General features: G+C 54.7%; 1 protein-coding gene across 1 annotated transcript; it reads right to left on the bottom strand.

Annotated features, from left to right (window-relative positions):
• Positions 1 to 26,913, bottom strand: GPR156 (G protein-coupled receptor 156). Its single transcript, XM_076328814.1, has 11 exons — positions 26,869 to 26,913; positions 16,279 to 16,425; positions 16,018 to 16,160; positions 13,159 to 13,292; positions 10,647 to 10,782; positions 9,612 to 9,722; positions 8,550 to 8,675; positions 7,904 to 7,999; positions 4,847 to 5,083; positions 2,832 to 2,990; positions 1 to 2,208 (listed from the first exon to the last, which is right to left on the bottom strand). The coding sequence occupies exons 3-11, from the start codon at positions 16,120 to 16,122 to the stop codon at positions 1,027 to 1,029; spliced, it is 2,286 nt and encodes a 761-aa protein (XP_076184929.1). The 5' UTR covers positions 16,123 to 16,160; positions 16,279 to 16,425; positions 26,869 to 26,913; the 3' UTR covers positions 1 to 1,026.
• Between the last annotated feature and the right edge of the window lie 472 nt (positions 26,914 to 27,385).

Here is a 27,385-nt window from a genome sequence, read left to right as displayed (position 1 = left end):
CCTGTGGAGGCAACGACACGCTGAAATGCCGTCACAAAAAAGTGGGCATACCGCATTTACTGTTCTTGGTATTTCTAAGATAAAAATTAAACAGACCATATTAATTTAAACAAACCTCATTCCAGACTACATCATCCATACAAAGACATACAGAAGGGCACAAGCCCCAGAAAAACAAGGCAAAAAAAGAAAAGAAAAACCCTTTCAGATCCTCTTTTACAATTGCTAGCTTTTCTTTCCCTTCGGCTCTGGCCTGAGTCTCACCTATGACCACGCAACTGAACTACACAAAACGCAAAGACACCTCCAGGGATGTCACCTTTGGACTCCATTTTCTCACTCAGACGCTACAAAAAAAAACCCCAAAACGCCCTCAAAGTCTCCTGCACGCACCCAGCTCTGAGGTCCTTGCTTTGCTGAGGGAGCAGTGTGCCCCAGGCGAGCGGCAGCCTGCAAGCGCTCCTGGTGTCCGGCTGTCTCCCATCTCCAGCTGGGTGTGATGCTGGTGGGAGGCTCAGCATCGGCAGCCTCGGGGAAGGAGTCCCGTGTATGTATGTATGTATGTATGTATATCTGCTCTGTGCAACAAGCCACACGCGTTTCCCAGATGCGGTGCTGCTCCCCGCCGGTGCGAATCACCCAGCACTCACAGGGAAAGCCCTCTGAGATGATGAAGTTTGGGCTCGCGCAGGCCACCCAGCCCCAGTCTTTCCACTGCTGTCACTGTGATGGACAGACGTGCCAGGTATCTGTGGGGTGCAGGCAGCTGCCCAGAGCAGCCGGGACAAAACCACTGCCACCTCCCTGAGTGCTGCCAACCACCTCTCAGCCAAACATGGTCTGCAGTCACCGCTGACCAGGCTGGGGCTGAAACAGCAACCCAAAGCAGGGAAAGGCTTATTCCCGACCCCCAGATGCCGGAGCAAGACGCATCCCTCGGAGGGATGTGTGGCTTTAGCATCGCTGAAAACACGCAGCGTTTCAGAGGCGGGAGGGCACTTGCCTTTGGTGCAGGGGTGCTCCCAGTCACACAAATGTGGGCTTCAGATCTTCTTTAAAATTCACCACAGGCTGGAGGCCACTGTGGTGCTCTGTCCAGTGGCCCACGTGCCCGCTGGGCTCTGTGTCCGTGTCCGTGCTACTGCTGCCCAGGGAGCTGCGCGGGCTCTGGAAGCAGACCTCGCAGCAGGGCCGGTTGCAGCCATGAAACATCTCCTCGGAGCTGCTGCTGGAGTCGGAGTCCGGGTAATAGTACAACGAGTGCAGGGAGGGCTCGGCAGGTCCCCTCAGGGCACCCTCTCGCCACCGCTGCTGCTCCCGTGGGATGCACGGGGAAGCACCCTGGGACTCCAGCCATCCTGGCCATCCCTCTGGCTGGAGGCAGACCTCCCCAGGGATGGCTGGAGGGGACGGTGCTGGCGGGTGAAGGAGCCCTCCACCAGTCATCTCTCCTTGCCTCCCCAGGGAGATACGCGCCAACTCCCCACGGCCCCAGCTGCCCACCTCCTTCACCCCATGGCCAGCACAAGGGGACACATGCCCATGGAAGCGGGTGGAGGCATGGGGCAACGGGATCCTCCGCCGCCGCCTTGCCAGGTAGGGGCTGAGGGCCGTGCGGATGCCCGGGTGGCCCTCCTGGGCACCCCATGTTCCTCCCTGCTCGCCTGGGGGGCCCTGGCTGCCGCGTGGGAGCACCCCAGGTAAGGCCGGGCTGTAGGTTTTGCCATCCAGGCTCAGCTCTTGCAAGATTTCCCGCAGCTTCTCGCTGCTCACGTAGCTGACTTTAGGGGACGACTCCCAGGCCACGCCAGCTGAGATATCCTGGCCCGGCAGCTGCTCCAGAGGCTGCCCCTGCCCCGCAGGTGTCCCATGCTCCCGTGCTTCTTTCAGGCCACATTCGAGGCCGTCCCCCATGTCAAAAAGCGGCGTCTGAGAGCAAACAGGCTCGTGGCTCACATGTTTCTGGAGGTCCTGAGCATCACTGGAAAGAGGCGGCGTACCCAGCAAGCAGGGAGGCTGCCACCCATCCCGCTCCAGATCCAGGGGGCAGCGGTCCCCCGGCGCATCCCCATGATGCCCTGCACTCTGGGTGCAGGGAGCCGCTGACGGTGCATGGGGGTTGCAGCCGCTCTCCGCAGACATCAGCCTCATCAGCTTCTCCTTGGCGCTGCTCACTTGCTCCTGCAGGCTTTCGATCACGGCATTTTTCTGCATCAAACAAATAAGCCTGTCAAGTGCGGGGCGGGCACAGGGTACAAAAACGCCACCTATCTGGAAGCAGGCACTGCCAGAAAATGAATCCACACCGCACAGAGAGGTGCTCTGAGGCAGCGCGCTAGCAGGTTTGCAGATTTGGCCTGCAAGAACCACACCGGCAGCATGTGCGACCTCTTCCTCCCCTGGAGCCCCCCAGAGCCCCCCAGATGCAGGTTTGGGAAGGGGGGCACCAGGGCAGGTGGCTCTCCGAGCCGAGGCGCTCCCGCCGATGCAGTGTGGGCGAGGGAGCAGGAGTCTGGGGGCTTTCCTGAGACAGAGCATCTCCCCTCTAAATTAGCCATGTTTGACTGGGCTGTGGAAACCAGGCTCTCCTGCTCTTCTCCCTCCATGTTTTTTTGAAACCCTCCAGATTGTGCCTAAATTTTGGTGCTTTGGGGTGCAGAGTGATGTGACAAAACAAAGCGGCTCTTCCCCTCCAGAGGGAAGAGGCTGGAGCGGGAGCGCCAGTGTGGACTGGGGTGTAAGGAAGGGCTTCCCACCCTGCAAAGCCTTCAGCCCACAAAAGGGAAGGGGAGAAGCCAGCACGGCCGAGCGGGGCTGGCAGAGCCCCATACCTCGGTGAGCAGCCGCTTCATGGAGTTTTTCTCCCCTATCAGCTGGTAGAGCTGCTCCTCGCTGTACACCGAGCGGCAGCTCCTGCTCGGACTGGTGAAATATTTTGCCATGTGGCTCACGGTTTGGCTTTCTTCTTCAAAGGCTTTCCACTGCTTGAGCTGGGGAGTAGAAAGGGCGTTATCGGTGCGGTATGCACAGCCCCCGCAGATGTGGCAGGAGGCAGGCACAGCTTGAGCATGAAGGAGACAAAGGGACGGAGAGGGGGAGACAAAGGCAGGGTGTGACGGAGGAACAGAGACAGGCGGCGAGAGATGGCTGGGCGAGGGGCTGCAGCATCGCTTAGAGCCTCCCACCCATCTGAGCCCTACCCTGTCCCTGGCTCCAGCTTTTAATGCAGAGAGGGTCGGTGTCTGCCTGCGCTGCAACCTCTACGAGTGCTGTAAAAGCCCCTTCCCCCTTCTCCCCGCTCCCCGACTCTGTGACAGACAAAGACAGTGTCATGCATGCCTCCTTATCCCCGAATCACCAGTGACAAGCTGAAAACCCTCAACGCTTAGTATCCGTTTTCTCGTCTCATGTCTGTGTGGAAGCCTTGTGCAGCCCAGCTCCAGCTGCTCATCGATCTCGGATGAGCAATAGAAGAGCAAGCCCATTAGGAAAAACAAGTTGATGAATTAAAAGATCCAAGTTAAATAAAATGTTCAAGGCCCCCAGGCTACAGCAGAAAAAATGGTACAGGCAGAATGCAAGTACAGCTCATCAGCTCCTCCACCCTCACTCCGAGAGACCTCGCACTTGGCAGAGCATCTCCAGCTGGCTTGGTGCTTGTCAGAGGAGGTTTGGATCCTGCTCCCATGGGCTGGTCAACTAGTGAGTTGGGACTCTGCAGTTATACTGCATCGACTGAGGTAGGAAGGGACCCCTGGAGATCATCTAGTCCAACCACCCTGCTCAAGCAAGGTGGAGCAGGCTGCTCAGGACCGTGTTCAGCTGGGTCTTGAATATCTCCAAGCATGCAGATTCCACAACCTCTCTGGGCAACCTGCTCCAGTGCTTTACAACTTTACAGAAAAAACCCCACCTTTTTCTGATGTTTAAACAGAATTTCCTGCGTTTCAGTTTGTGCCCATTGTCCCCTGTCCTGTCAGTGGACACCACTGAGAAGAGCCTGGCTCCCCCTCCCTACTCCATCCCCATAGGTATTTATGCACATTGGTGAGATCCCCTGAGTCTTCTCTTGCACAGATCTGCTCTTTCTTCAGCTTCACCTCTTCCTCCCTTTCTCACCTCATTTCCTCGAGCCCAAACATCCCTCCAAACATAACACTGAGTAAACAACTGTTTCCTTTCCCTGTAACAATGGGAGCATTTTTCCCACTAACGTTGTGGCCAGGCACACCAGGCTGCTCCTGGAGGACACGGGAAGCAGAAGAGCCTTGCCTTGCCACAAAAGGCTTCCTCAAAACATCTCCGCGTCCTCCCCCTCGCTTGCGGCAAAGCCCAGCTTCCTCCTCCAAGAGCGCAGGGGAGGACAGCCTCGCCTGGGGACCGCCAGCAGCCACAAAGCCTCAGAGCCTGGCGAGGCCATCTGGATTGCTGGAGCCCACCTCCATCCCTGCTGTGGGCAGAAACCCTTGGTGGGAGTGGGTGCGTGGGGTATGAGGAGAGGACAACTGCATGAAGGACCGATTCCACCACCCACATGGAGGAGGAGGAGGGCAGCAGCCGCCTCACCTCCCCGCATGCCCTCTGTGTGGCTGCCACCCACAAGCACGCTTTTTCAGGAGGGTTTCTGAGCAGCAGCTCTGCGATGCACCTGCACTACCTGGAGACTCAGGGGACTTGCCTGGGGAAGCAGAGCCATTGGGGCTTGGAGGATAAGCTGTGTAGGTGAGCCCGAACATTTGGGGAAAGAAGCAGGAAAATAAGTGCTTTGGCCCACACAGCTGCTGTTGTTAAACTCCGAAAATGTGCTTGTTTCCAGCCAGGTGGCGGGACAGAGGTGGCAGCATACCTGTGGGACAAAGATGAAGCAGTTGATTATGGTTGTACACATGAAGATGCCTCCAGAGGTAAAACCAAACAGCAAGTTGTGCCAAGCGCGGAAGAAACGGTGAACTAAGCAGACAGTGCCGGCAGCCAGGAAAACGAGGTTGACCCCGACGATGAGTGTCAAGGACTGGTTGACTGGCGGGGAGCTGATGTTGTCGGTCAGACCGGCCAAGTAGGTCCCATACAGCAGGAGGATACTCTGGAAGCAGAAGAAAAAGGTTTCCAGAGTGTGGAAAATTACAACCTGACGGTGTCAACCCCCACCTCGTACTGAGCCCGGTGAGCTCAGACACACTCAGCGCAATCCTAATTAATGCTCTTTGATCTATAATGCAGACCTTCAGTGTGTGGTGGTGACGCCGCAGCAAACGCCCGACACACTGCTGCAGGTCAAAAGTGGGGCTGGGGAGGGAGGGTAGGAGCGAAGGCGCTGGTGGGCCATGGGGGTCCTGACCGAGGGGTGCGAGGAGCTGAGGGTCAGGTCGGCAGGCGATGCCACGGAGCAGGGCATGGCCAGGAGAGGCAAGACGTGAAAACCTCCCCTTGGGCAGCCTGGAGCAGGGGCAGCAAAGATGGACAGACAAGAGACAGAGGTCCCTGCAGGGATGCAGCGGTGGGGTGCCATCAGGGAGCAACAACATACCTCTGAAGGAGCAGGAAGGAGATTCAGAAGGACATTCAGAAGGAAAAAGCAAGGCAGAAAAAGTGGAGGTTTAGACTGGAGGGAAGAGGATGTACTTGGTGCCTCTTTAAATAGAAATCCAGGAAACTACCAGGTGCAATTCTTCTCCCTTCCCTTCGCCATTTCCTGCCTGACTCTAGCAGCGGTGAAAGGGGCTAGAGAAGTGCTCTGTACGCAGAGGCCCTCCCTTCCCCCGGAGCAGGTTGGTTGTTTCAGAGCAAGCTTCCTCACCGCGCTGCCCCTCAAGTGTTCCACGCATGCATCTTTCCAGTGTGCTCAGGATTAAACTACCCGGCAGGCTGAATCCCTCCTTCCCTAGGGCACACTGGCAGGAAACAGCAAGTATTTTTTGCCTGCCTCTGTGGCGCAGGGCATGGTCTGCCTTCAGGATCATTTGGAAATACCATCTAACAAAATCCCTGCTCCTGCAAGGACCCAGAATTCTGGGAACACGACTCCTACATTATTCCTGTGCTACCCAGTAAGTGCAACTGTCGACCTTTTACTAAGAGACATTAAATTGTTGTTTGGGCATCAAGAAGTGCTTTGTGAGCTGTGGTGCAGATGTTCTGTAGACCCTTCTGGACCCCTCCATGCTGTGGCTGCTTGATGACTGTGATGGCCACTGCCAGGGTTAGGGTCTGGAGGGACACTCTTACAGGCAAGAGAGGATCACGTCCACGGTCTTTGGTGAGACTCCCAACATCAGAGCACCATGAATTCTCAAGGAGGGGTTGTAATAGTGAGACCTGCCTTGCTGGGAACTAGGCTGATGCCCGACCCTGCTTCGTAGGATCTGCACTGGATCTTAACCACATTCACCACATGGCACCTCCAAATACATGGCCCAAAGGCAAGCCAACTCCTAATCCCCGAGGAAGAAAAAAAACCAGCACCAAAGTCACATTTAAAATTCAAATAGTCTATCTGGGACACAGACAACAGCACTGCCGTCTGGTAAACTTTCATTAAGCACAGTACTAAGTTTTTTGTTTGGTTGCTTGTTTTAATCTTGAGCAGACGCCTTTGCTCCTAATTCCAGGCATGTCCTTGGCAAGTAATTTCTGTTCATTGCTCTGTGCCAGTAAAACCAGGATAATACCCTGAGTGGCTTCACAAAGGGCTGAGCACGTTAATACTGTGGAAGATAAGAAGTGCTATGTACATGCAGATATAGAGCCTACTCTCACATTAGTGTAAATCCAGATTAACTCCAGAGAAACCACTGAAGAAATAACTCCATGATCCCCAGTAGGTAGATAGGATCAGGGTCAGGTTCAATGCAACGCTAACAAAGAGTACCTGGGACTGGTAATGGGAATGTTTTATTCCAAAAAGCAGTTTGCAGGAGCTGTAGGCAAAAGCATTACCTGTCTAAACCCTAACACAAACTGCCGACAAAATCAGAGGTGGAGACACAGCACTGAAAGCCCAGGGAACGCCTGCAATCCCTAGCACCAAAGGACTTTTAAGGACAAGCTAGACTAAAGTCTTTAAAATGAAGTGTAGGGGGAGAAGGACTTGGCTGTGTCATGAGGTCTCTTCCTGCTCTTTTTCCTACGATCTTGGGTAGATGGTCAATGAGTATTGTATTACAGTGAGTCAGAAAGGAACTGCATGTACTGCACGCAGAGATGGAACCATTCCCAAAGAAGGGCTGTGATCTCACAAGCTTCATGAACATCAGCTTTCTGAAATGCGTCCAGCCTCTGCCAACCCAGAGACACATGAGACCACAGATAATTACAGCAATAATTATACCTACATAGTTACATCAGTATAACTAACTCTTCTGGAATAAGAACGGTGACGTGCAAAGCTACACCAGTGAAAGTGTACCTCAGTGGTATAATTAAGCTGGTACACATCCTGTAAAGGTAGGCACCAAGCACTTGTCATCAGCACCTCCCTGATTCGGAGTCAGAGGACTCAGGCTGAGCTGCAAAGTGCATCACTGCAGTGGATGGTCATCTGAGGCTTTATGGAAAAAGTGTGCTTTAGAAAACAGTAAGACACAAGTTTTAAGCAGGGAGATAGATGAGGTGGGGGGTTGCAGGGAGACAACTAGAGAGACAGTATGTGCACAGTGTATGTAAAAGAGATGGTGAGGCAGGGAAAAAAGTGGCTAACAGGGCTTTTACAAGGGAATGCAAGAAAACATCAGGATGGGAAGGACTGGAGATGGGAGGGCTTTCAAGATGAACAGGAGTAGCTGGAATCTGCAATAGGCACGTAGCTTGGGAGGGCAGCGAAACAACGAATGCTGCTGAACAGTTTAGGCTGTGAGACTGGGAGGAGGCGATATACAACGCAAGAATCAATAAAGAGGTTACGTACCTTAAACCCTAAAATGAGAACGAGCCAAAGATCAGAATAAAGAGATGCACAGGACTGCACCTGGCTCACTGAGCAGGCCATGCCTTTCTCTGTCACCTAGGAGGCAAGCGGAAGGCAGAAGTGAAGGCTGCTGCCCGGGAGCAGGCACAGACCGATGGGCAGACAGGTCTACACGTTTGAGCAGGTCTCCTCTGTAAATTCCTAAAAGGAAAGGCCAAAGCTGGTGCCACCAGGGGCAGAGGGTTAAAGCGAGGAAGATTTTGGCACTCTGCTGCCAACAGGGCCAGTTAAACCTTTCTCTAAAGCATCTGCAGATGCCGTGGACCTCTCCTGTGTCACCCAGCTGGACCTGCACGGGCTGGTGAAGATCATCCACCAGACCCCACTGCTTGGCAAACCAAAGCCCTACAACCAGCTATCCCTTGCCAGGTTTGGGTGCACAGACCTGGAAATTTTGCAGCGGAACCTCATCTCTGTAATAGGCCTGACATAAACCCAACTCGGAGCGCCCAGAAGGCTTTCTGGCTTGTTTTTCTTTCTATTTGTTTAAACAGCACCTCCAAACGCCTGACCGCCCACCAACTTTGTCCACAGAGATCAGACAGGACACAGAGCAACACTCCACCGCCCCTCCTCATCCCTTTACCCGCAGTGAGACGCTGAGGCTTCGAAAACACTGGACCGGATCAGAGAATACCCATGTCAAGAGTAACACGGCATCCGCCAGCACCAATGCTGCCACCATTGCCAGCAACTGGAGGTCTTTGATAATCTGTAAAAACACAAGAAGTAAGCATTACCAGGGGGGGCTAATGGACACCAATATCCTCTGTCTCCCGGTTCGCTTTCTGGTTGTTTCTTCCAAGGGACACGTCCATCCTAATACTTCTCCCAGAGTGGAGTCCAGCGGCTCACCTACATCCAAGTTGGCCACAGGATCTCTGTCTCCAGCTCCCAAACTCTTGGAGACCTAATTGGGCTTGGGGACAGGTATAAACCCTCCCTGATGGTGTGGCTAGCTGGTAAATGCTATGACAGAAAACAGCTCTTCCAAAACAAGAGTATCATCCCTTATGCCCATATCACAAGCAGAGACAAAAAGGGTGAGGGGAAAAAAAAAAAAAAAGGCTGGTAGGATTATAATTTTGCAAGTTTAACACAGATCCCAGTGCCTCAGGAATGGGAGTCCCTGCTGATACCCAGTTCCCCTCTCATCTCACCTTTCCTCTGAGACCTACTTTTTTCACCATTGGAAAGTGGCCAGCGAAAGCTGTAAGTGCACCGTTATATGCTCAAATAGGTGGCTCCCATTTCCCTCCCAGCTGCTGTATACCCTTTCTTCAGCGCTGCAGAGGAGTTCCTTCCCTCCCTTCAAGAGGAGATCAGATGCATCTGGGGGCAGCCCTCCAAATGCTTGACCGCCCACCAACTTTGTCCACAGAGATCAGACAGTGATGCGGCTGGGACTCCACCGGGGAACAGGCAGCCTGGCAGGGCACCCGCTTGCCTGTAGAGTGGAAAAGCTCCTGCCTCATTGCGCAAGAATAAATGAGGAGCCCAAACCCACCTAGGTGTGAAAGCAAACCTGTGATTGTGGCACCCATCCCTGTCACGTGCCGGTTTTATCTGCTATCCTGCACCAGTTTAGGACTTGCTAGTGTTCATCCTGCTTGGGGACTCTGCCTCCCCCTGGGTGCTGTGTACTCACCACCCGCTTGTCCGGCACCCGCTGGGTGAACACCTTGTAGAGCCGCCAGCTTTTCCCCAGGATGGGGCCAAACACCAGGGAGGTCCCCACGCACAGCAGGCAGAGACGGACCTGCCAGGGGGGGCAAAGCGAGGGGGCTGAAGGGGCAGCCATGGGGATCGCAGGGACACCCCACGCTCTCCCACTCAGGGATGTGGTAAAGATGGGTGGGGATGTGTCTATGGTCTTCTGGCTTCTGGAGGGTCCTATCAGATACTAGAAAGCTGACCGCAGAGCAAAATAAATTAAAAGGTGTGTATTCCTCTGCAGGCATGCCTGCTGCCTGCCTTTTCCTCCCCATCCTGAGAAGCTCTCGTCGGAGGAGCAGGCAGGGAGAGCCAGGCAGCTTGCAAGCGGCAGGGGCACGGAGGGTCCCAGAACCAATAAATCACTCACTGGCACCTCCGTTAATTATCCTCAGCCCGTCGGTGGAGCAGGACAGCAGGGTGTGCTCTCTCCCACATCCCACTCTCCCACCCGGGTGCATGCCCAGTCCCCGATCTGGCAGGGCGGCTGCCCAAGGTCAGGACGTGGGGGTTCATCACACAGGTCAGTGTTTTGATGAAGACCTGCTTTGCAGCCAAAAAACTCGCCTGCAACCTCGCGGCACCTCTGCCAGGTCAGGCAGTGGCTGTGCAGAGGATCCCATCTCCCTTCAGGCTCCCCTCTCCCTGCTGCACAAGCCCAGCAGCCAGCCTGCCTGCCTGTGGGGCAGCTGCCGCAGGCGCTGCCCTTTCCCCTGGGGACCTGCCTTGCCTCCCCCCCCGCCCCGGTGCGGCTGTGGTTTGCACAAACAGCAAAGGCCATTCAGACGGAAAGCATCTGGTTGCGTTTTGTGTATGTGGAAACCACAGCCTGCCTGAATGCGCCCAGCAGCGAGGTGGCGACAGGCTGCAGCTAAGAGAGAGCATGTACAAGCATGCATGTACATGCACGTGTGTGCATGCACGTGTGTGCATGTGTGAAGGCACCCGTCCCAGCAAACCCCCTGCTCACCTGAATAAGCTTTTCCACCGAGTCTCCGGACGGTAGGCTCTGCTCCTGAATCCCAAAGAGGTAAGCACTAGCATAAGTCAAGCCACTGCCCAGCAGGGTCACAATGTTCAGATTGGGGCTGGACATCTTCACGATCCTCCAGGAAACAAAGCAGGGAAGGCGGTGACAGTTACTGAGCATCATGACCTGACCTGGCAGCAGAGGGGCAAGGTCCCCTTACAAGGATGATGATGGCCATAAGAAATGCTGACACACTGTCCCCGCCCAGCCCCTGCTGTTCACGGCTCCTCCAAAAGCTCAGCTGTTGCTCCATGGCGCATATCCCATCCTCTCCCCGTATTGCTGGAGAGCTTCACTATCCTTAAAGTTTTCGTTTTGCCCTACCCCGACATTTCTGTGGGACAGCAAGATCCCTTCTCCCCAAAACGCATGGGTACCAGGCTTGCCTCATGGCACCTCTACCCCCGGCATGGATCTGTGGCACAGAAAAGCATCCCTGAGGCAGCTTCAGTCAGCGTCTTTATGGACAAAACTGTGGGAAGCCGCGGGCTTTTAGCAGTAAAGCAGACAGGGTCACCACAGCCAGGTCTCTCTGCTACCCGTGCCTGTGCCAGGCACGCAAAACTGTGCAGCGGTGCCAGCACGTGCTGTGGCCACACATCCCCGCAGCGGCACAGAGCCAGGGGAAGCAATGCCCCACGGTCATGCAGGTGGCACGCAGCACAGCGCCCAGCTCAGCCCCTCAGGTTCAAGGCCAACATCTTCCTCCACTGTCCTCTGCTGTAAAGGGGTGGAAATGGAAAACCTCACCAACACAGCCCGGGGGTGACTGTCCCCAGCAGTAAGCTTTGGGTACAGCAGCTACAAATGCCTCCAGGAACAGGCTCTTCTCACTGCTCCTTCCTTTGAGGAGATACCTCCAGCCTCAGCACAGTCTCAACTTCAGGAAGCTGCCAGCAGTGTTCAGGTTACAGCTTCCCCTCTGTAATTTCACCCCATCACTCATAATCCTGTAACTGTATTCAGTGAGGGGAGAATCGACCCACCAATCTCTCCTGACCTGTCACCCTCCTCCAGCAAGCCCATCAAGTGAAAGCTGTAGCTCCTGCCATCCCCCCGCGTAGCTCCGTCCCTTTGATCTGCTGCTACGTCATTGCATTTCTCTACCCTTGAGCTCCTTCCTGGCTTGCTGCCTCGCAGACGCAGAGCCTGGGATTCAACCTGGCTCTCTCCCTCCCTGCCTTTTTCACCATTCCTCAGCCCCTGGGGAAAGATATTCACCAGCTCACCCTCTCAGCTGCACACTGAAAAAGGTGGTCTTTGCCCTCCTAGGTTCAGTAGGTAGACCCATATTTATTGCTGCAGTGCAAATAGATAACACACATTCATTACAGCTTTGCTCTGAGAATATCTTCAAGGGCCTAAATAATTTGGTAATCAATTAAGGTGGCCACCGAACTCAACACCACTCTGCTTCAGTAAATCAAGTGCTTGAGACTGGGATGCAGATCATGCAGCTACTGCACCGCCGCAGGCACAAGGCTCAAGATAAACCCTTACGAGCAGGACCCTCCTGACTGTACGGCGGTTATAAGAAGCGTTAAGTTAACACAACCAGAGCACTGGAACAGCAGCAGCCCGGGCTGCACACAGATGCGCCTCTCTACAAAACAACGGCACATGGAGCATAAAGGCTTTGCCAGGTGAAGCTTGGGAGAGGGATGTATCTCTATGGGGGAAGCAGTTGAGAGACCAATGGACCAATGAAGCTGAGGAGAAGGTGGCAAGGAGGCAGGCGAGACATCCAGAAGTGCTGAGGAAGGCTAAGCGCTGGCTGAGACAGTTTGGGCTATGAGGAATTGCTGAGCCTTTTGCTTGATTTATGCTGCATTCAGGGGAGCAGGACTTTTTACATCCTTTGTGCAGACTGAACAGCACCAAGGAAAGCCTGCACTTCACCACCAACGGAAATCACGTTCCCCACCAATATGGAAAACCACCAAGATCAAAAAAGGTTAGCAGTATCTTCAAACTACGAGTGGCCCAACAGCAGGAAGGATATGTGCGCACTGTGGAGAGCATGATGGCTTTGCTCATGGAGCTATGCTGCTCAAAGTGATGCTCTCAAGACTGTGGGGTGGAGAAGGAGACCAGCTCTCTTTCTGCTCACTCCTGTTGATGGTTTTACTGAATAGCACCTTCGGGATGAGACCATGCACCGCTGCCTGTGCTACGCCGGAGGGCATCCATGCTCTGCCTTGTTCATTGCTCCCTGACTTGGGGAGGAAGGGAGCAGTCCAAGCAGGACTGTCTCCACTAGCGATCAACACTGGGTGTGACTGAGAAAGCTGCAATATCCCTGGCATTGCCCTTGCTTGCCCTGTGCTGCTCCTTCAGGCTTGTACGCTCCTGGTCCTTAGCCAGCCATCAGCTCAGAGCTTGGCCCTGAAGGAGCCCAACCCCGCTGCCCCAGCTTGGGGGAGCTCTCATGGCAGAAGAGGGAAGCCCTTACCTGTTTTTCCTGAAGCGAATTGTGAAGACAAGAAAGAAGAGCGCTAGCAAGACTCCTCCGGTCAGGAATGTCCACACAACTCCCAGGAGAGCAGCAGAGGACGGGGAGCTCTTCCCACTGCGGTCAGAAGATGTCTGGAGGAAGCAAAAGAGATGAGGAGGAAGAGGACGTTGCTGGCACGGTCACTCCCGTGGGTGCTCCTGCTCAGCCAGAAAGGACTCAAAACCACATCTCCCAAACCCCTCCTCATGAGCAGACACCTGGCACGAGACCAAGGCCCGCTGGCAGAGCTAAGGAGATGTGTGTAGATGGGACACATACTCTGCCACTTGCTGAGCGCACAGGAAGAGAGGGCAGTACAGGAGCCCTCTTCTTACAGCCAACTAGCCAAATATGTAATGAAGCCATACAAGTGACTCATAAACCTCAGGCAGCCCTGGTCATGGGAGAGGGGAAAATGGGCGACAGTTCCCCACTGTCCTTCTCCGGAAAGAAACCTCTGGAGAAAGACCTTGTGGTACCCCAGTTTGTAGCATGCTTCTTTGGAAAGTTGGATAGGGTACCCTTGGCTCCCACCCTTACCCTTACATGCAGCAGATAACCAACCAGCTGGCTGACCTGACTGGGAGCCAGCAGCAGAGCTGCCAGTCGGTGCAGAAAACACAGAAAAGGGAGTGGGACAGTGTTTCTCAGACAGGTTATGCAGTGACACACCGAGCTGGACTCCACCCGTCTCCTAGGTGGCTGGAAACTAACTTGGTCCTAGGTAGACATCAGCTGAGAACTAGCTTTTGAGGGACACTCCCAAAGCGGGTATGATGGAGGCATCTCTCTCCTTGCGCACAAATGACCTTATGGTTTTAAATCTCCATTTAAAAATATTCTCTGCTATCTCCTTATTAACATAGGATGGATAAAATGATCCTACGTGAAACAAGAAACCTATTTCCACTGCGGATCTAAAACACTCCAGCATTTTTAACAGGGCGTGCATGTGTGGGTTCATTCACACATACTATGTGTGCATGTTACTGACTTTTTTTTTTTTTCTTTAAAAAAAGCATTACTTTTACTTAACTGCTGGTGCATCCCCTTTAAGGGGAAGGAGGAGGATGGGGACTGAGCTGGGATCACACACCTCCTCACTAACTTCTCTGGTGCTAAGTCCTTTCTCAGGTATTCCAGTTCACCTGCATGCAATTTCTATGGCAGCAGACTATTTTCCCGACAGCTGCCACTGCCACAAACTCCCAATTCTTCCTTCAAGGTCTGAGCTGTTTCTGCTTCCAGTGTTGCTAGAAATAAATCTGCAGGGAGAAGTAAGGCAGTCGTTTCGAGCCGATGCCTTGTCTCCCTCTTCCCCAGTGGGGCTCCATCTCCTCCGGGCGAGCAAGAACAAGGCACAGCTTGGAGAATTAAAGCCAACACGTAATTCTTAAAACAAAAATGTGTCACCGCTACGCGAGCATGGCTGATCTGCGGGCCCCTGGCAGCTCACATGCTGGTGCCACACTGGTCGCAGGGCTGCTGGGTAAGGCAAACCCCTGGCTGGGAGAGGCAGCCAACCGAGAGCCAATGCTGCTGCTGCTGCGTTATGCTGGGATACAGCTGTATGCACAGCTCAGCCCCGCTTTGCAGCAGCATGGAGGGATCCCTAGGGAGATACTCATCTCCCTCCTGCAAACTGCTCCCCACCTCCTCTTCCCTCTCCACATCCTCTGGGGGGTCTTTTGGCTCTCTGGGAAATGAAGACCACACCAGACGGTGGAGATGGTCAGCCAGGTCAGTCCCCCTCCCCGTACACCAGGACTTGCTGTGCAAACACCCCATCATTCGGCACGAATCAGGGCCATCTTCCCACCTGCCTGGACCTCAGAGGGGCTGACAGGGCTGCTCAGGGCCAGTACGAGGCTGTAACGCCATCCTATTTCTGCGTCCTGCCTGGTCGAGCCTGAGGGTAACACCTGGCTTTTGCCAGTAAGGTAAGCACGGCAGACTCGGCATCCCGGGGCTCCCACACTTCACTCCCAGCTGCATCCACCAGCAGTACCTTTCCACCCCTGGCTGCTGCCAAAAGCGTTACTGCACCCTCTTCCCAGCAGCCACCCAGGGATCAGAAACATCCCTCTGGTCTCCACCTTTCCTTTCCCAACACCCGTCCCCCCCACCTCGACTGCTGTTTCCCTGGATGTTGATGCTACTTGAAGTTGATGGAGCGCTTCGTTTGCCGCTGAGCGGAGTAAATCCTGGCCCTAGCAGGGGGAATATTAATTGCAAGGCAGCTGCCAGAGCCAGAGGAGCCAAGCAGCTTACAGTCTTCTAATTAAAGGCCTGTGGTCGTGCAGGACACGGTGGAGAGCCAAGCGGGCCAAGCCTCACTGGTCCATCCAGCAGCCTCATGCGGAGCCAACTGCAACTAAGTGCATCCCGGTGTCATTTCTACTGGCTTAGTCGTGGAGGTGAGGCACCATTTATTATAGATGATGACTTTTAATTAAATCCTGCTTTATTCATATTTGAAAAGCTCTTTGAAGTTCCAGGGGATGGGGAAGGTCAAGGGCAGAGGAGGCCATCCCCGGCCACTCCTAAGCAGCTGTCACGCCGGCCGACACACGGGAGGGCTGCTTGACACGACTTGGCTGTTGTGGCTGCTTCCTCACCTTCTGCCTAACTGCTGGGTGTCATCTAGGCAGGGCTTGTCTTGGAGGCCATCCCAGGAGGTGACAGCGTGCAGCCTCCAGCTGGACCGAGATTGCTTGGTGGCTGCACTCCTGTGCCCCCCCCTCCATCCCTCCACGCAAATCCACTTCTGCAGAGCAAACCTCATGCCCCAGAGCACTCCCCCGCCTCCGTACGTACCACTGTGACAGTGCAGAGCTCCTGCAGCGCCCGCTGCTGCTGCTCCTGGCTGCCAAAACTGGAGCTGCCATCACAGAGCTCAGAGCAGTTGAATCCCAGCTCCATAGCACATCCTCAGCCGTCATCCAGCCGTACCTTTGCCCCTGCCGGAAGGACAAGGGTCGGCTTTCTCCAGCGAGAAGAAGCCTTTGGCATATGCTGGATCTCCCCCCTGTCAGCAGGGCATAGGGAAGGGGTCTGGCAGCCCAAGGCTGAGCTTACCCAAAGCGATGCGGTGCACATCCAGAGCCAGGATGGGGAGCGCCCACCTCCCAGCGTCCCTCGGGGTGTCCTCTGCGGCGAGGTGAGTCAGCACAGGGCATGGGTCCTCGCAGAGCACGGTGGCATCCCGAGCCCTGCCACGCTACCCTGCAAACCAACACATGCCAGGGTCACGGTGGCCCCCGGCCCCTACACCCCACTTGCAGAGCCGAAACTGGGTGCTGTGATGGTCTGAGCCGGAGTGTGGCATCCCAGCACCCCGAGCTCGCCGCAGCTTTCCTCTGCCAATGCGTTTTCCCACACCGGTACAATTTCAGGGCGTATCTTTGCAGGCCCCCCCCGGGCCCTGGCAGCCACTGCCGGTTTCCTGGCGCGGTCCCTTCTTCCAGCAAAGAACCAGCACGTGAAGACAACAACAAACAGCAACAAGTGTTGCCATCACCTAATGGGACCTAAACCCCGGCCTGGGCGAGCAGGGGAGGAACACGCTTGAATGACACACGTACCGAAGTGCTTTGGCTGGCTCGGCCCAAGCGGTAGCCTGGCTAGCTGAGGAGCAGGCTGTTTATTAAGGACATTTAAAAGCCCGGCACCTCCGTGCTCCCCATCCCTCCCAGCGCTCTGGCTGCCAGGTATTGTCCCCGCCTGCGCCCGCTCCCCTCGCACCACCTTTGCCTCTGTTCCCTCTTTCATTTCTCTTTTTGGTCGGGATTTTAATAGGCCTCATTACCATTTTAGACATGAGGTCATACTTATCCTGAAGCATCCTTACTCAATTACCATTGTCACCAGTTTTAATTAGCTTCCAGTGCACGACCATAAGCAAGTCTCCCGTCGTTAGCAGCTGGGGAGGAAGCGCAATAGCTCACTCCCTATTTGCTCCTAACAACAGGTGGGAGGAAAAAAATTATCCATATCGTGTTCCTCAGGGCTGCTCCCCAGCCGAGCATCCCCTGCGCTCACACCCTGTGCCTGGCCAGTGCTCCATCCTTCCCTGCCACTACTCCTGACACTTTGATCCCCTCTCCTTACGAGTCCTTTCTTTGGAAAAACTCCCGTCATTACGTGAGCAAAGAAAGAGTAAATTAAAACGAAGCGTGGTCACCAGGACCTGGTCTGAAACTTGCTGTTCTTCACGGGGGATAATCAGGATTCAAACGCCAGAAAAGCTACGGGCGCCGTTCTCAGCTCGTGTAAACTGATTTTCAGCTTTAGAAAAGTCGCTTACAAGTCCCAGCTCAAAAACATCAGGGTCAGCAGGCCATTCGTCCAAAATTAGCAAAGCCGCCTCTGAAGCAACAACCGCAACTCTCCCACTGGCAAAAGTCCCAACGTTTCGTGGGTCTGGACGCCATCCTGCCTGCGCCAGGACTGCCCCAGCACAAGATCAGCCCGTCGTGTCCTACAAACACAGTATCACACATTAGCCAGACTTACGACTTTACACGCACGATAGAGGTTTTTTTCAAGAGCGCTGGTGCAAGCCAGCTCCATCAAGCCTCCCTCTCTCTCTAGCTCATAGCAAACCACGGTGGCTTTTCCCCCCCAGCAGGACCAGCCTCTGGAGGTTTCCATGCCCTTCATCGCTCAGGCTGAGCAACCGGACAAAGGGTATGGCTGCAGGAGATATCCAGCTGCTGCAGCGAACACCAGGTATTGCAACAATGGTAGAAGGGCAGTGGAGAGGAGGAGACAGGCTCCAGGTGAACAGTTCAGGGATAACACTGGTAAATGAGATAGCACGCAGAGAGGCTGTATGCAGTGCCCGGGGATGGGGGTAGGAGAGGGGCACTGAACCTTTGACACTGAGAAGACCTGCAGGCAAGCGCTGCCCAGCCTCCCAAAGGGCTTGACTCCTTCCCACGCCCCCAGGTGTGTTTAAGGACAAGGGGTCTCCCTGTAACCCCTATAACTCCCTGTAACCTCCTGCCATGTCAGAGGGGGAGCCCACCTGCCAGGTGGACCACTACCAAGGCTGGCATGAGGCCAGCAGGCATGGCCTTCCCGTGGCTCACAAATGGAGATGTTTCCACAAGGAGCATCAGTTCAGCCCCCATCCCCCCGGGAAGCCACCCCTTGGCAGAGGGCAGGAGCCCCTTGGGGTCTCCCCAGCCCCCACCCCACTATTCCGCAAACAGCTCTCACACAACGTTGATAACAAGCCAAGGCCAATTAGCACTCATCAGTATGCAACAAAGCAAGCAGTAGTGTGGTTGTCGCCAAAGGGCAACAGGCATTTCCAGCCCAGCTCCTGCCTCTCGTGAGAGCCGGCAGGAACACTGCTCCATGCCCTGGAGAGCATCCGAGGGGGACCGGTGCTGTGGGGGGGTCACTGCCCCTCAGGGTGTGGTTGGGCGATGGTTGGGGGTACAGACAGCAACACGGGTAAGAAAACACATCCTTAAAATTCGAGGGTCTCTTGAGGGCAGAGACTTGTGGGGGTTTTTGCGGTTTGTTTGGGTTTTTTTAAGGCCAAAATACCCAACAATTCTGGTGGATCGCTTCCGGAGCAGAATCACAGAATGGTTTGGGTTGGAAGGGACCTCCAAAGATCATCTAGCCCAACCCCCTTGCCATGGACAGGGACATCTTTCACTAGATCAGGTTGCTCAAAGCCCCGTCCAACCTGACCTTGAACACTTCCAGGGATGGGGCATCCACAACTTCTCTGGGCAACCTGTTCCAGTGCCTCACCACCCTCATAGTGAAGAATTTTTTCCTTATATCTAATCTAAATCTACCCTCTTTCAGTTTAAAGCCATTACCCCTTGTCCTATCACTACCTGCCCTTGTAAAAAGTCCTTCTCCAGCTTTCTTGTAGGCCCCCTTCAGGTACTGGAAGGCTGCTATAAGTTCTCCCTGGAGCCTTCTCTTCTCCAGACTGAACAACCCCAACTCTCTCAGCCTTTCTTCATAGGAGAGGTGTTCCATCCCCCTGATCATTTTTGTGGCCCTCCTCTGGACTCGCTCCAACAGGTCCATGTCCTTCTTATGCTGGGGGCCCCAGAGCTGTACACAGTACTCCAGGTGGGGTCTCACCAGAGTAGAGGGGCAGAATTACCTCCCTTGACCTGCTGGCCAGGCTGCTTTTGATGCAGCCCATGATATGGTTGGCCTTCTGGATTGCAAGCACACATTGTCGGCTCATGTCCAATTTTTTGTCCACCAGTATCCCCAAGATCTTCTGCACAGGGCTGCTCTCAATCCCTTCATGACCCAAGAGGACTTAGTTCTCATTTTCTCTGTTTGTCACTCCAGAAACATTAGGCTCCCATTTGGGTAATTTCAGAAGAAAATTCAGCTCCTAGAAAGAGGAAGGGAAAGGCTGAGAGCATTAACACCTCCTTGTGCTCCTGTTAGCCTGAACATCACGGAGGAAAAAGGGAAGCCAGAGAGTGATGCCGACTGTGAGTGGAATTTACTGTCATTTGATTTTCAAACAACAGATGTGAGGGAACACCACGAGAGCAGTTTCCGACAGCCCACACACCCCATGGAAGCAGTCACAGTGTCAGGTGAAGTAAAGCTCTTGCTCAGACCTCCAGCTCTGCTTGCCTTGTTCTCCTCCCCTTGCCGCCCTTGGTCTCTGTGGTATTACATCTGCCAGCTGGTTGGGTCATAGTGGCTAGTATTTGGCTAGTGACCATGGCTGAGCGTGCGCGTGGACATGATCCAACAAGCCTGAAGCTGATAGGAAACAAGTGGCTGGACCACATGAAAAACATTAACACCATCATCTTCTAATGTAAAAAGGAAGCACTGACTGTTAAAAACAATATTCGGATAAAAGCAATTTACAGTCATCTCAATGGTTGATCTTCAGGGCTGGAAAACCTATTCCTTTAGATTCTTCAAGACCCAGGATTACTTATCTACCAATGCTGAGCAACTGTAGACTAATGCATAAATATCCCTCAAAAAAGATGCAGTTGATGACGTCTAAATGCACGCCTTGACTCTCTCAAAGTTTCTTCTTCCCTTGAAAACCTTTCTTTTGAAAAAACAGAGGGAAAAAAACATAAAGAAGCTGAAAAATTGATGCAGCATGTACGGGCCCAGAGCAGGCAGAATGAATGTTTCACCCCAACCGGTTCCTTTTGATCTAGCATTGAGAGAGAGACTTCTTCCCAAAGAACAAGGCAATGTCACAGCTCAGTGAATCAAGAGGTGGAAAACTGAAGACATCAAATTGCAGACAACAGAACAATTTCATTCAGAAATGTGCCAGTTTTCATGAGCCCTGCAATCCTGTCCAGTCATATCAGCCTCAACAGAGAAATGGTACATGTACACCTCTGCAAGGGAAGAGCAGAGCACATCTGGAGAAGCACATCTGTTGGGAAGAACCTCTTGGGAAGATGGCTGTGTGGCCAGCTGTGACCTGCAGCTTTGCTGCATGCCAGAGAGACAGAGAAGAACAACCCGGGAAGAAAGGAGCAATGTGCAGAGAGCAGAGCTACTCCTGCCACCTTCAGAGGGGAGCAGGAAGACCTTGGCTCACCCATGGCGGGTCTGTGCTGCTACTACCACTGCTGATGGGAGATAGAGGTCTGCTGGTGGGGACCAGCCCCAGCTAGACAGGACGCCGGGCCGCACACTTAAAACGGCAAGTTGTCCAGATAACTGTTCCAGCAAGATGAACAACATGAGATGGGGTTTTGCAATTCGGAAAACACTGGCACTTCTAAGACAGGCTCCTGCTTTTCCCTTCTGCTCTTCTTGTCCAACAAGATCCCTTCTTGTTTGACCTGAGAAACCTGCAATATTGCCAACCCCAAGGCAATCAAAAAAATCACAAGCTAGACTCACTGCAACACCCCTGCAACAGAGCTAGTTAAAAATTGTGAGTTAAAACGCACAGCATATCTGAAGCTTATTTTTAGAATCATAGAATAGTTTGGGTTGGAAGGGACCTTTAAAGGTTATATAGTCCAAGCCCCCCGGCAATAAGCAGGGACCTCTTCAACTAGATCAGGTTGCTCAGAGCCCCGTCCAACCTGACCTTGAACATTTCCAGGGATGGGGCATCCACCACCTCTCTGGGCAACCTGTGCCAGTGCTTCACCACCTTCATTGTAAAAAATTTCTTCCTTCTATCTAGTATAAATCTACCCCCCTTTAGTTTAAAGCCATTCCCCCTTGTCCTGTCACAACAGGCCCTGCTAAAATGTTTGTCCCCATCTTTCTTATAAGCCCCCTTTAAGTACTGATAGGCTGCAGTAAGGTCTCCCCGAAGCCTTCTCTAGGCTGAACCACCCCAATTCTCTCAGCCTTTCTTCATAGGAGAGGTGTTCCATCCCCCTGATCATTTTCGTGGTCCTCTTCTGGACCCACTCCAACAGGTCGATGTCTTTCTTGTGCTGAGGACCCCAGAGCTGGGGTCTCACCAGAGCAGAGTAGAGGGGCAGAATCCCCTCCCTCGACCCGCTGGCCACGCTTCTTTGGATGCAGCCCAGGATACGATTGGCCTTCTGGGCTGCGAGCGCACATTGCTGGCTCATGCTCAGCTTTTCATCCACCAGTACCCCCAAGTCCTTCTCAGCAGGGCTGCTCTCAATCCCTTCATCCCCCAGCCTGTATTGATACTGGGGGTTGCCCCGACCCAGGTGCAGGACCTTGCACTTGGCCTTGTTAAACCTCATGAGGTTCACATGGGCCCACTTCTCCAGCTTGTCCAGGTCCCTCTGGATGGCATCCCGTCCCTCTGGCGTGTTGACCACACCACTCAGCTTGGTGTCATCTGCAAACTTGCTGAGGGTGCTCTCGATCCCACTGTCTATGTCATTGATGAAGATATTAAACAGTACTGGTCCCAGTACGGACCCCTGCGGGATGCCACTCGTCACCAATCTCTGTCTGGACATTGAGCCATTGACCACTACCCTCTGGATGCGACCATCCAACCAATTCCTCATCCACTGGACAGTCCACCCATCAAATCCATACCTCTCCAGTTTAGAGAGAAGGATGTTGTGGGGGACCGTGTCAAAGGCCTTACAGAGGTCCAGAGAGACGACATCTGTAGCCCTTCCCGTGTCCACTGGTGTAGTCACCCCATCATAGAAGGCCACTAGGTTAGTCAGGCAGGACTTGCCCTTGGTGAAGCCATGCTGGCTGTCTTGAATCACCTCCCTGTCCTCCATGTGCCTTAGGATAGCTTCCAGGAGGATCTGTTCCATGATCCTCCCAGGCACAGAGGTGAGACTGACTGGCCTGTAGTTCCCCGGGTCTTCCTTTTTTCCCTTTTTAAAAATGGGGGTTATCTTTCCCCTTTTCCAGTCAGTGGGAACTTCACCAGACTGCCACGACTTCTCAAATACAATGGATAGTGGCTTAGCAACTTCATCTGCCAGTTCCTTCAAGACCCACGGATGGATCTCGTCAGGTCCCATGGATTTGTGCACCTTCAGGTGCCTTAGATGGTCTCAAACCTGATGTTCTCCCACAAGTGGGCAGCTCTTCATTCTCCCAGTCCCTGCCTTTGCCTTCTGCGGCTTGGGCGGTGTGGCTTGAGCACTGGCCGGTGAAGACCGAGGCAAAAAAGTCATTGAGTACCTCCGCCTTCTCCATATCCCGGGTAACCAGGTCTCCTGTTTCATTCCGGAGAGGGCCCACATTTTCCCCAGTCTTCCTTTTATCCCCGATGTACCTATAGAAGCTTTTCTTGTTGCCCTTGACATCCCTGGTCAGATTTAATTCTATCAGGGCTTTAGCTTTCCTAACCTGATCCCTGGCTGCTCCGACAATTTCTCTGTATTCCTCCCAGGCTACCTGTCCTTGCTTCCACCCTCTGTAGCCTTCCTTTTTGTGTTTGAGTTTGTCCAGGAGCTCCTTGTTCATCCATGCAGGCCTCCTGGCGTTTTTGCCGGACTTCCTCTTTGTTGGGATGCATCGTTCCTGAGCTTGAAGGAGGTGATCCTTGAATATTACCCAGCTTTCTTGGGGCCCTCTTTCCTCCAGGGCTTTGTCCCATGGCACTCTACCAAGCAGATCCCTGAAGAGGCCAAAGTCTGCTTCCCTGAAGTCCAGGGTAGTGAGCTTGCTGTGTGCCCTTCTCGGTGCCCTCAGGATCTTGAGCTCCACCATTTCGTGGTCACTGCAGCCCAGGCTGCCCTTGAGCTTCACATTCCCCACCAGCCCCTCCTTGTTGGTGAGAACAAGGTCCAGCGTAGCACCTCTCCTTGGCTCCTCTATCACTTGGAGAAGGAAGTTATCATTGGCATTCCAGGAACCTCTTGGATTGCTTATGCCCTGCCGTGTTGTCCCTCCAACAGATGTCGGGATGGCTGAAGTCCCCCATGAGGACCAGGGCTTGTGAACGTGAGGCTGCTCCTATCTGTCTATAGAGGGCCTCATCCGCTCGGTCTTCCTAGTCAGGTGGCCTGTAGCAGACCCCCACTGTAATGTCACCTGTCCCTGCCTTCCCTTTAATCCTGACCCATAAGCTCTCGGTGGGCTCCTCATCCATCCCCAGGCGGAGCTCCATGCATTCCAGCTGGTCATTGCCCTTTCCCATGCCCAAGCCTCTGCCCCCTGGCTGGAGGTTGTGGTATGTAACGTCGCAGCGGCCACGCTGCACGAACAATGAGGCCAAGCAGAGGTTTTTCACCACTTTGGGCAAAATCTTGGGGTTTCATTATTTTCCAGAACAACTTCATCAATCATTTCATTTATTAGTGGGAGACCGCACCCATAGGTGCTGCTCTGCCTCCACGGCCAACCTCCCCATTTGTCCCCAAGCCCCGGGCCAGGAGGGTCCCCGTCCCAAGCACCGGGCACGTGGCGGATGACCCAAAAGTGGGGGAGCAGGGGCTGCCCCTCCAAAAACACACAGCCATTTCCATGCTGAACTGCACCTTCATTAGAAACAGCCCCGGCTGGTTGCAGGGCCTGACTGTGCAGCCACCATGCCCTGTGCCCACAGAAACACAGCTCCTGCCCTCCAGGCTGCCTGGCACACCCAAGGAGAAGAAATGTTGGAAGCGTGCAAAAATCCCCAAGCATCTGCTTCGCATTTTGCCATCTCTACATCCCGGGCAGCTGCTGCGGGGCAAGCGGCAAGCCCCCATCTGCGGGGCTGGTCAATCCTGGATCCCTGCCAGGGATCACTCCTGCATCCATGCCCCACGGAGGCTGGCACCTTGCCACAGGACAAGGATGCTGCAGGACACCCCGTTGTGGCTGTATGATGCTTGCACTTGCCCACTGGGACACTGACTCAAGGCACCATGACAGCATCCCAGTGCGGCATTAACAGGTCTCAGTGCTCAGAGCTTGGCGTCCCTGCCCATCCATGTTGCCTCCATTGCCTGTATGGTCCCCTCCTGCTTCCCGCCAGCTGCAGACACAACCTTCTTCAAAAAACTGCCTTTTCCCAGGCCATTCCTATCAAATGCCACTGCTTCCCACTTTGTGCATGCGCCCCGATACGCTGCTCTGAGGCACGGCTCAGCCCCGAGCACCGCTGGCAGCTCCAGCATCCGTCGCACCGTCAGCTCCCTCTGCCTTCAGGGTGTTTGCACGAGCCTGATGAACCACAACGGGCTAAACAGCTTTACGGGAAGGTGTAGCTTGCAATTTTTTTCCTCTCTTAACTGTACCATCTTTAGAGAGCCACCATGAATAAGAGGTAAAAAAGCCTGATGATTTAGTATGTTGATTTACAAGAGAGATCTACCTTGTGGTTGAGGTGTGTATGACTTAATTAAAAAGCGGAGGCTCACCCCCACTGAAGCTGTTCGCTGCTGAGCTATCAAACGCTGAGGATGAAGAGGCCGCAGAGGGGATATTTTCATAAAGTTACATTTCAGATCAAGCCTATGCCCTCAAGAGCTCTCCATTTCACAAGCTGGCAGAAAGGCACAGTTCATGCAATCAGACACCAGCCCCTCACAGCCTTCGCAGCACCAGGCTGTGTTTTCACAAGCAGGGCTAGGATGGCTGGGTTGCAAAGCCAGACAGCCGCAAGCATGGGGACAGCTGCTAACCCTAACAAGGTTGGCATCTTTTTTCTTTCTTTTTTTTCTTTTAAATTTGGCAGGATTTTGGAAATCAAGTGACATATTGTGTCCCCGAAAGAGGAAGCAGAACAGAGCGCCACAGCTCTTTCGCCTTGCCCCCGCTGACCGAGCAGCAGGGAGTATTTCCCCCTAGGAGTCAGATTTAATTCAAGGCTCTGAAAGCCAGAGATGGCCACGGCTCATCTATCTCACCTCCCGGGTACCGCAGGCTGCCGAGCTGCACCCAGTGGTCCCTCGCTCAGGCTTCTCATCCCTTTGCTGGGCAAAGCAACCGCCCCGTCAAGGGACAGGGCCACATCAAGGTTTCCACGAGGTCCACCAGCCAGGGCTTTTTGCAGACGGCGGCAAGGCTTGCTCAGGGGTTGAGAGGTGCAGCTCCAGAATTTGAGGCACAACCGAATCTGGGTGGAAAGTGCTACTTGTAAACTGTGCAAGCACAGGGGTCTGCAACAAGAGAGGTGTATGCAATGCCACGGCACCAGGTGGGTGAGGCGATGCAGCAGACGATACATCAAGGATGCACAAGAAATGCCAGCTGCAACTCAACACTGACAGCTCCTGGTTTCCAGGGATCCAGTTTCCTTGGCCTCCTCCCTGCCCCTCTCAGGCTGCAGAGCACCTGTGGGGCAGTGGAAAATCTGGGTCTCGGTGAGGGCTCCATGAGCCGCCCTTCCCAAGGCATGACCGAGCCCCGGGGTGCTGCATGATGCTCAACTCCGGCAGCTGAGGAGGAGCAAGCACACTGGATCCTGGGGTGCTTCCCGGTGGGCTCTCACCCCTAGCAAGCAGGGGCAGGACCATGGATCCAACACTGAAGGCGCACATGGGTCCCTCTCTCTCCATCTCCCCCAAGGGGGCACGTTGCACCGTGGGGTTGGTTGCAACCTTTCTTCCCCCCAAATTAAACTCTGCAACGCATGCAGCTTGCCCAGGTAGCAGCAGTTTCATTAGAACAAACTAACCAGCGCTGCAACTTCACATCTTTGCATCCTGCAAGACAGCCCTTTTCTATCGCAAAGTGCCGGCAGGCTCCCTCTCCCACAGCCTCCTTCTACGGCGCTGCTTGGAGTGTTTGGGACGGTGTTTTCTAGAGAGCTACAGAACACCAGCACAACTCCGCCACCATTTCGAGCTCAGGGGTGTACTCTGGGCACCGCCAAGCCAGCGAACGGCAAAGGAGGAGCGCTCCATCCCCAAAATGCGACCCCAAACCTGGTCTGCCGGCCACCACCGACCCCCTGCCGCGGAGCGGGAGTGCTCGGGGTGCTGCCACGTTTTCCCTCCGGCAACTGCCAGCCCAGCCCCACGGCCTCGCTGCTGTGGGGGTCTGGCAGGGCTGCACCCACGGCACCCCGCTTACCGCGGGGAAGGGGGCACGGGGAGCAAAACACTCCAAAGCAAGGAGCTTCGGGGTAGACAAGCAACTCGGGAGGTAAACGGCACCCCCTCGTCTCAGCCACACCGCTCTGCTACCGGCGCGGCGGGGCACCGCAGGACCGGCTGGAGGGGCGCAGCCCCATCCACCGCTGCCGGCCTCCCTCTCCCCCACCCCCCCGAGACCCCGACCCACCTGCGGGGACGGCACCCGGGCCCGGGGTGCAAACCTGCGGGGCTGGCTGCAAGCGGCTGAGTGCGCCCTCACCGGCCGGGCCGGGCTGGGGCGGGACGGAGCGGGGAGCAGCCCCCGCCGCCGGCGGACGCGGAGCTCCGCGCCGGCTGCCGCCCCGCAGCGCCCCGGCTCGGCTCGGCTCGGCTCGGCCCGGCCCGGCGGGGGCGGGCGGCGGGGAGGGGCCGGGCGGCCGCGGTCCTCCAGCCCGCCCGGCGCGGCGGGGCTCCGGCCCCCTTTCCGTCTGACCCGGGGCAAAAACTTTTCAGCTGTGGGGAAAAACCCGGGGGCCGGGGCTGTCCCGGCGGGGTTGGACCCCGCTTCGCGCCGGCCGCCTTCTTCCCCAGGTTGTCATCGCGCCTGCTTCATCCAACAGCAGCGTCACCCCCTCCCGAAAACAACCCCGATGCCCAGAGCCGGGGCGAGCGGGGACCCCACCGGCACAGCCCGCCACCCCTTTGGTCCCGTCTGACCTGACCCC

Source organism: Aptenodytes patagonicus, chromosome 1 (assembly GCF_965638725.1).
Source record: "Aptenodytes patagonicus chromosome 1, bAptPat1.pri.cur, whole genome shotgun sequence".
In the NCBI taxonomy this organism is placed as follows: Eukaryota; Metazoa; Chordata; class Aves; order Sphenisciformes; family Spheniscidae; genus Aptenodytes; species Aptenodytes patagonicus.
Note: the sequence above shows the minus strand (reverse complement) of the source record. Positions and strands in the feature narration are given on the sequence as shown.

Excerpts from the sequence above, each read along its gene's own strand:
- GPR156 (XM_076328814.1), bottom strand. The coding sequence starts at position 16,122 with ATGGAGCTGGGATTCAACTGCTCTGAGCTCTGTGATGGCAGCTCCAGT. Across the intron at positions 13,293-16,017 it reads AGCTCTGCACTGTCACAGTG|ACATCTTCTGACCGCAGTGG; the intron begins GTACGTACGGAG and ends TGCTTCCTCCAG. Across the intron at positions 2,991-4,846 it reads GCTTCATCTTTGTCCCACAG|CTCAAGCAGTGGAAAGCCTT; the intron begins GTATGCTGCCAC and ends TCTACTCCCCAG.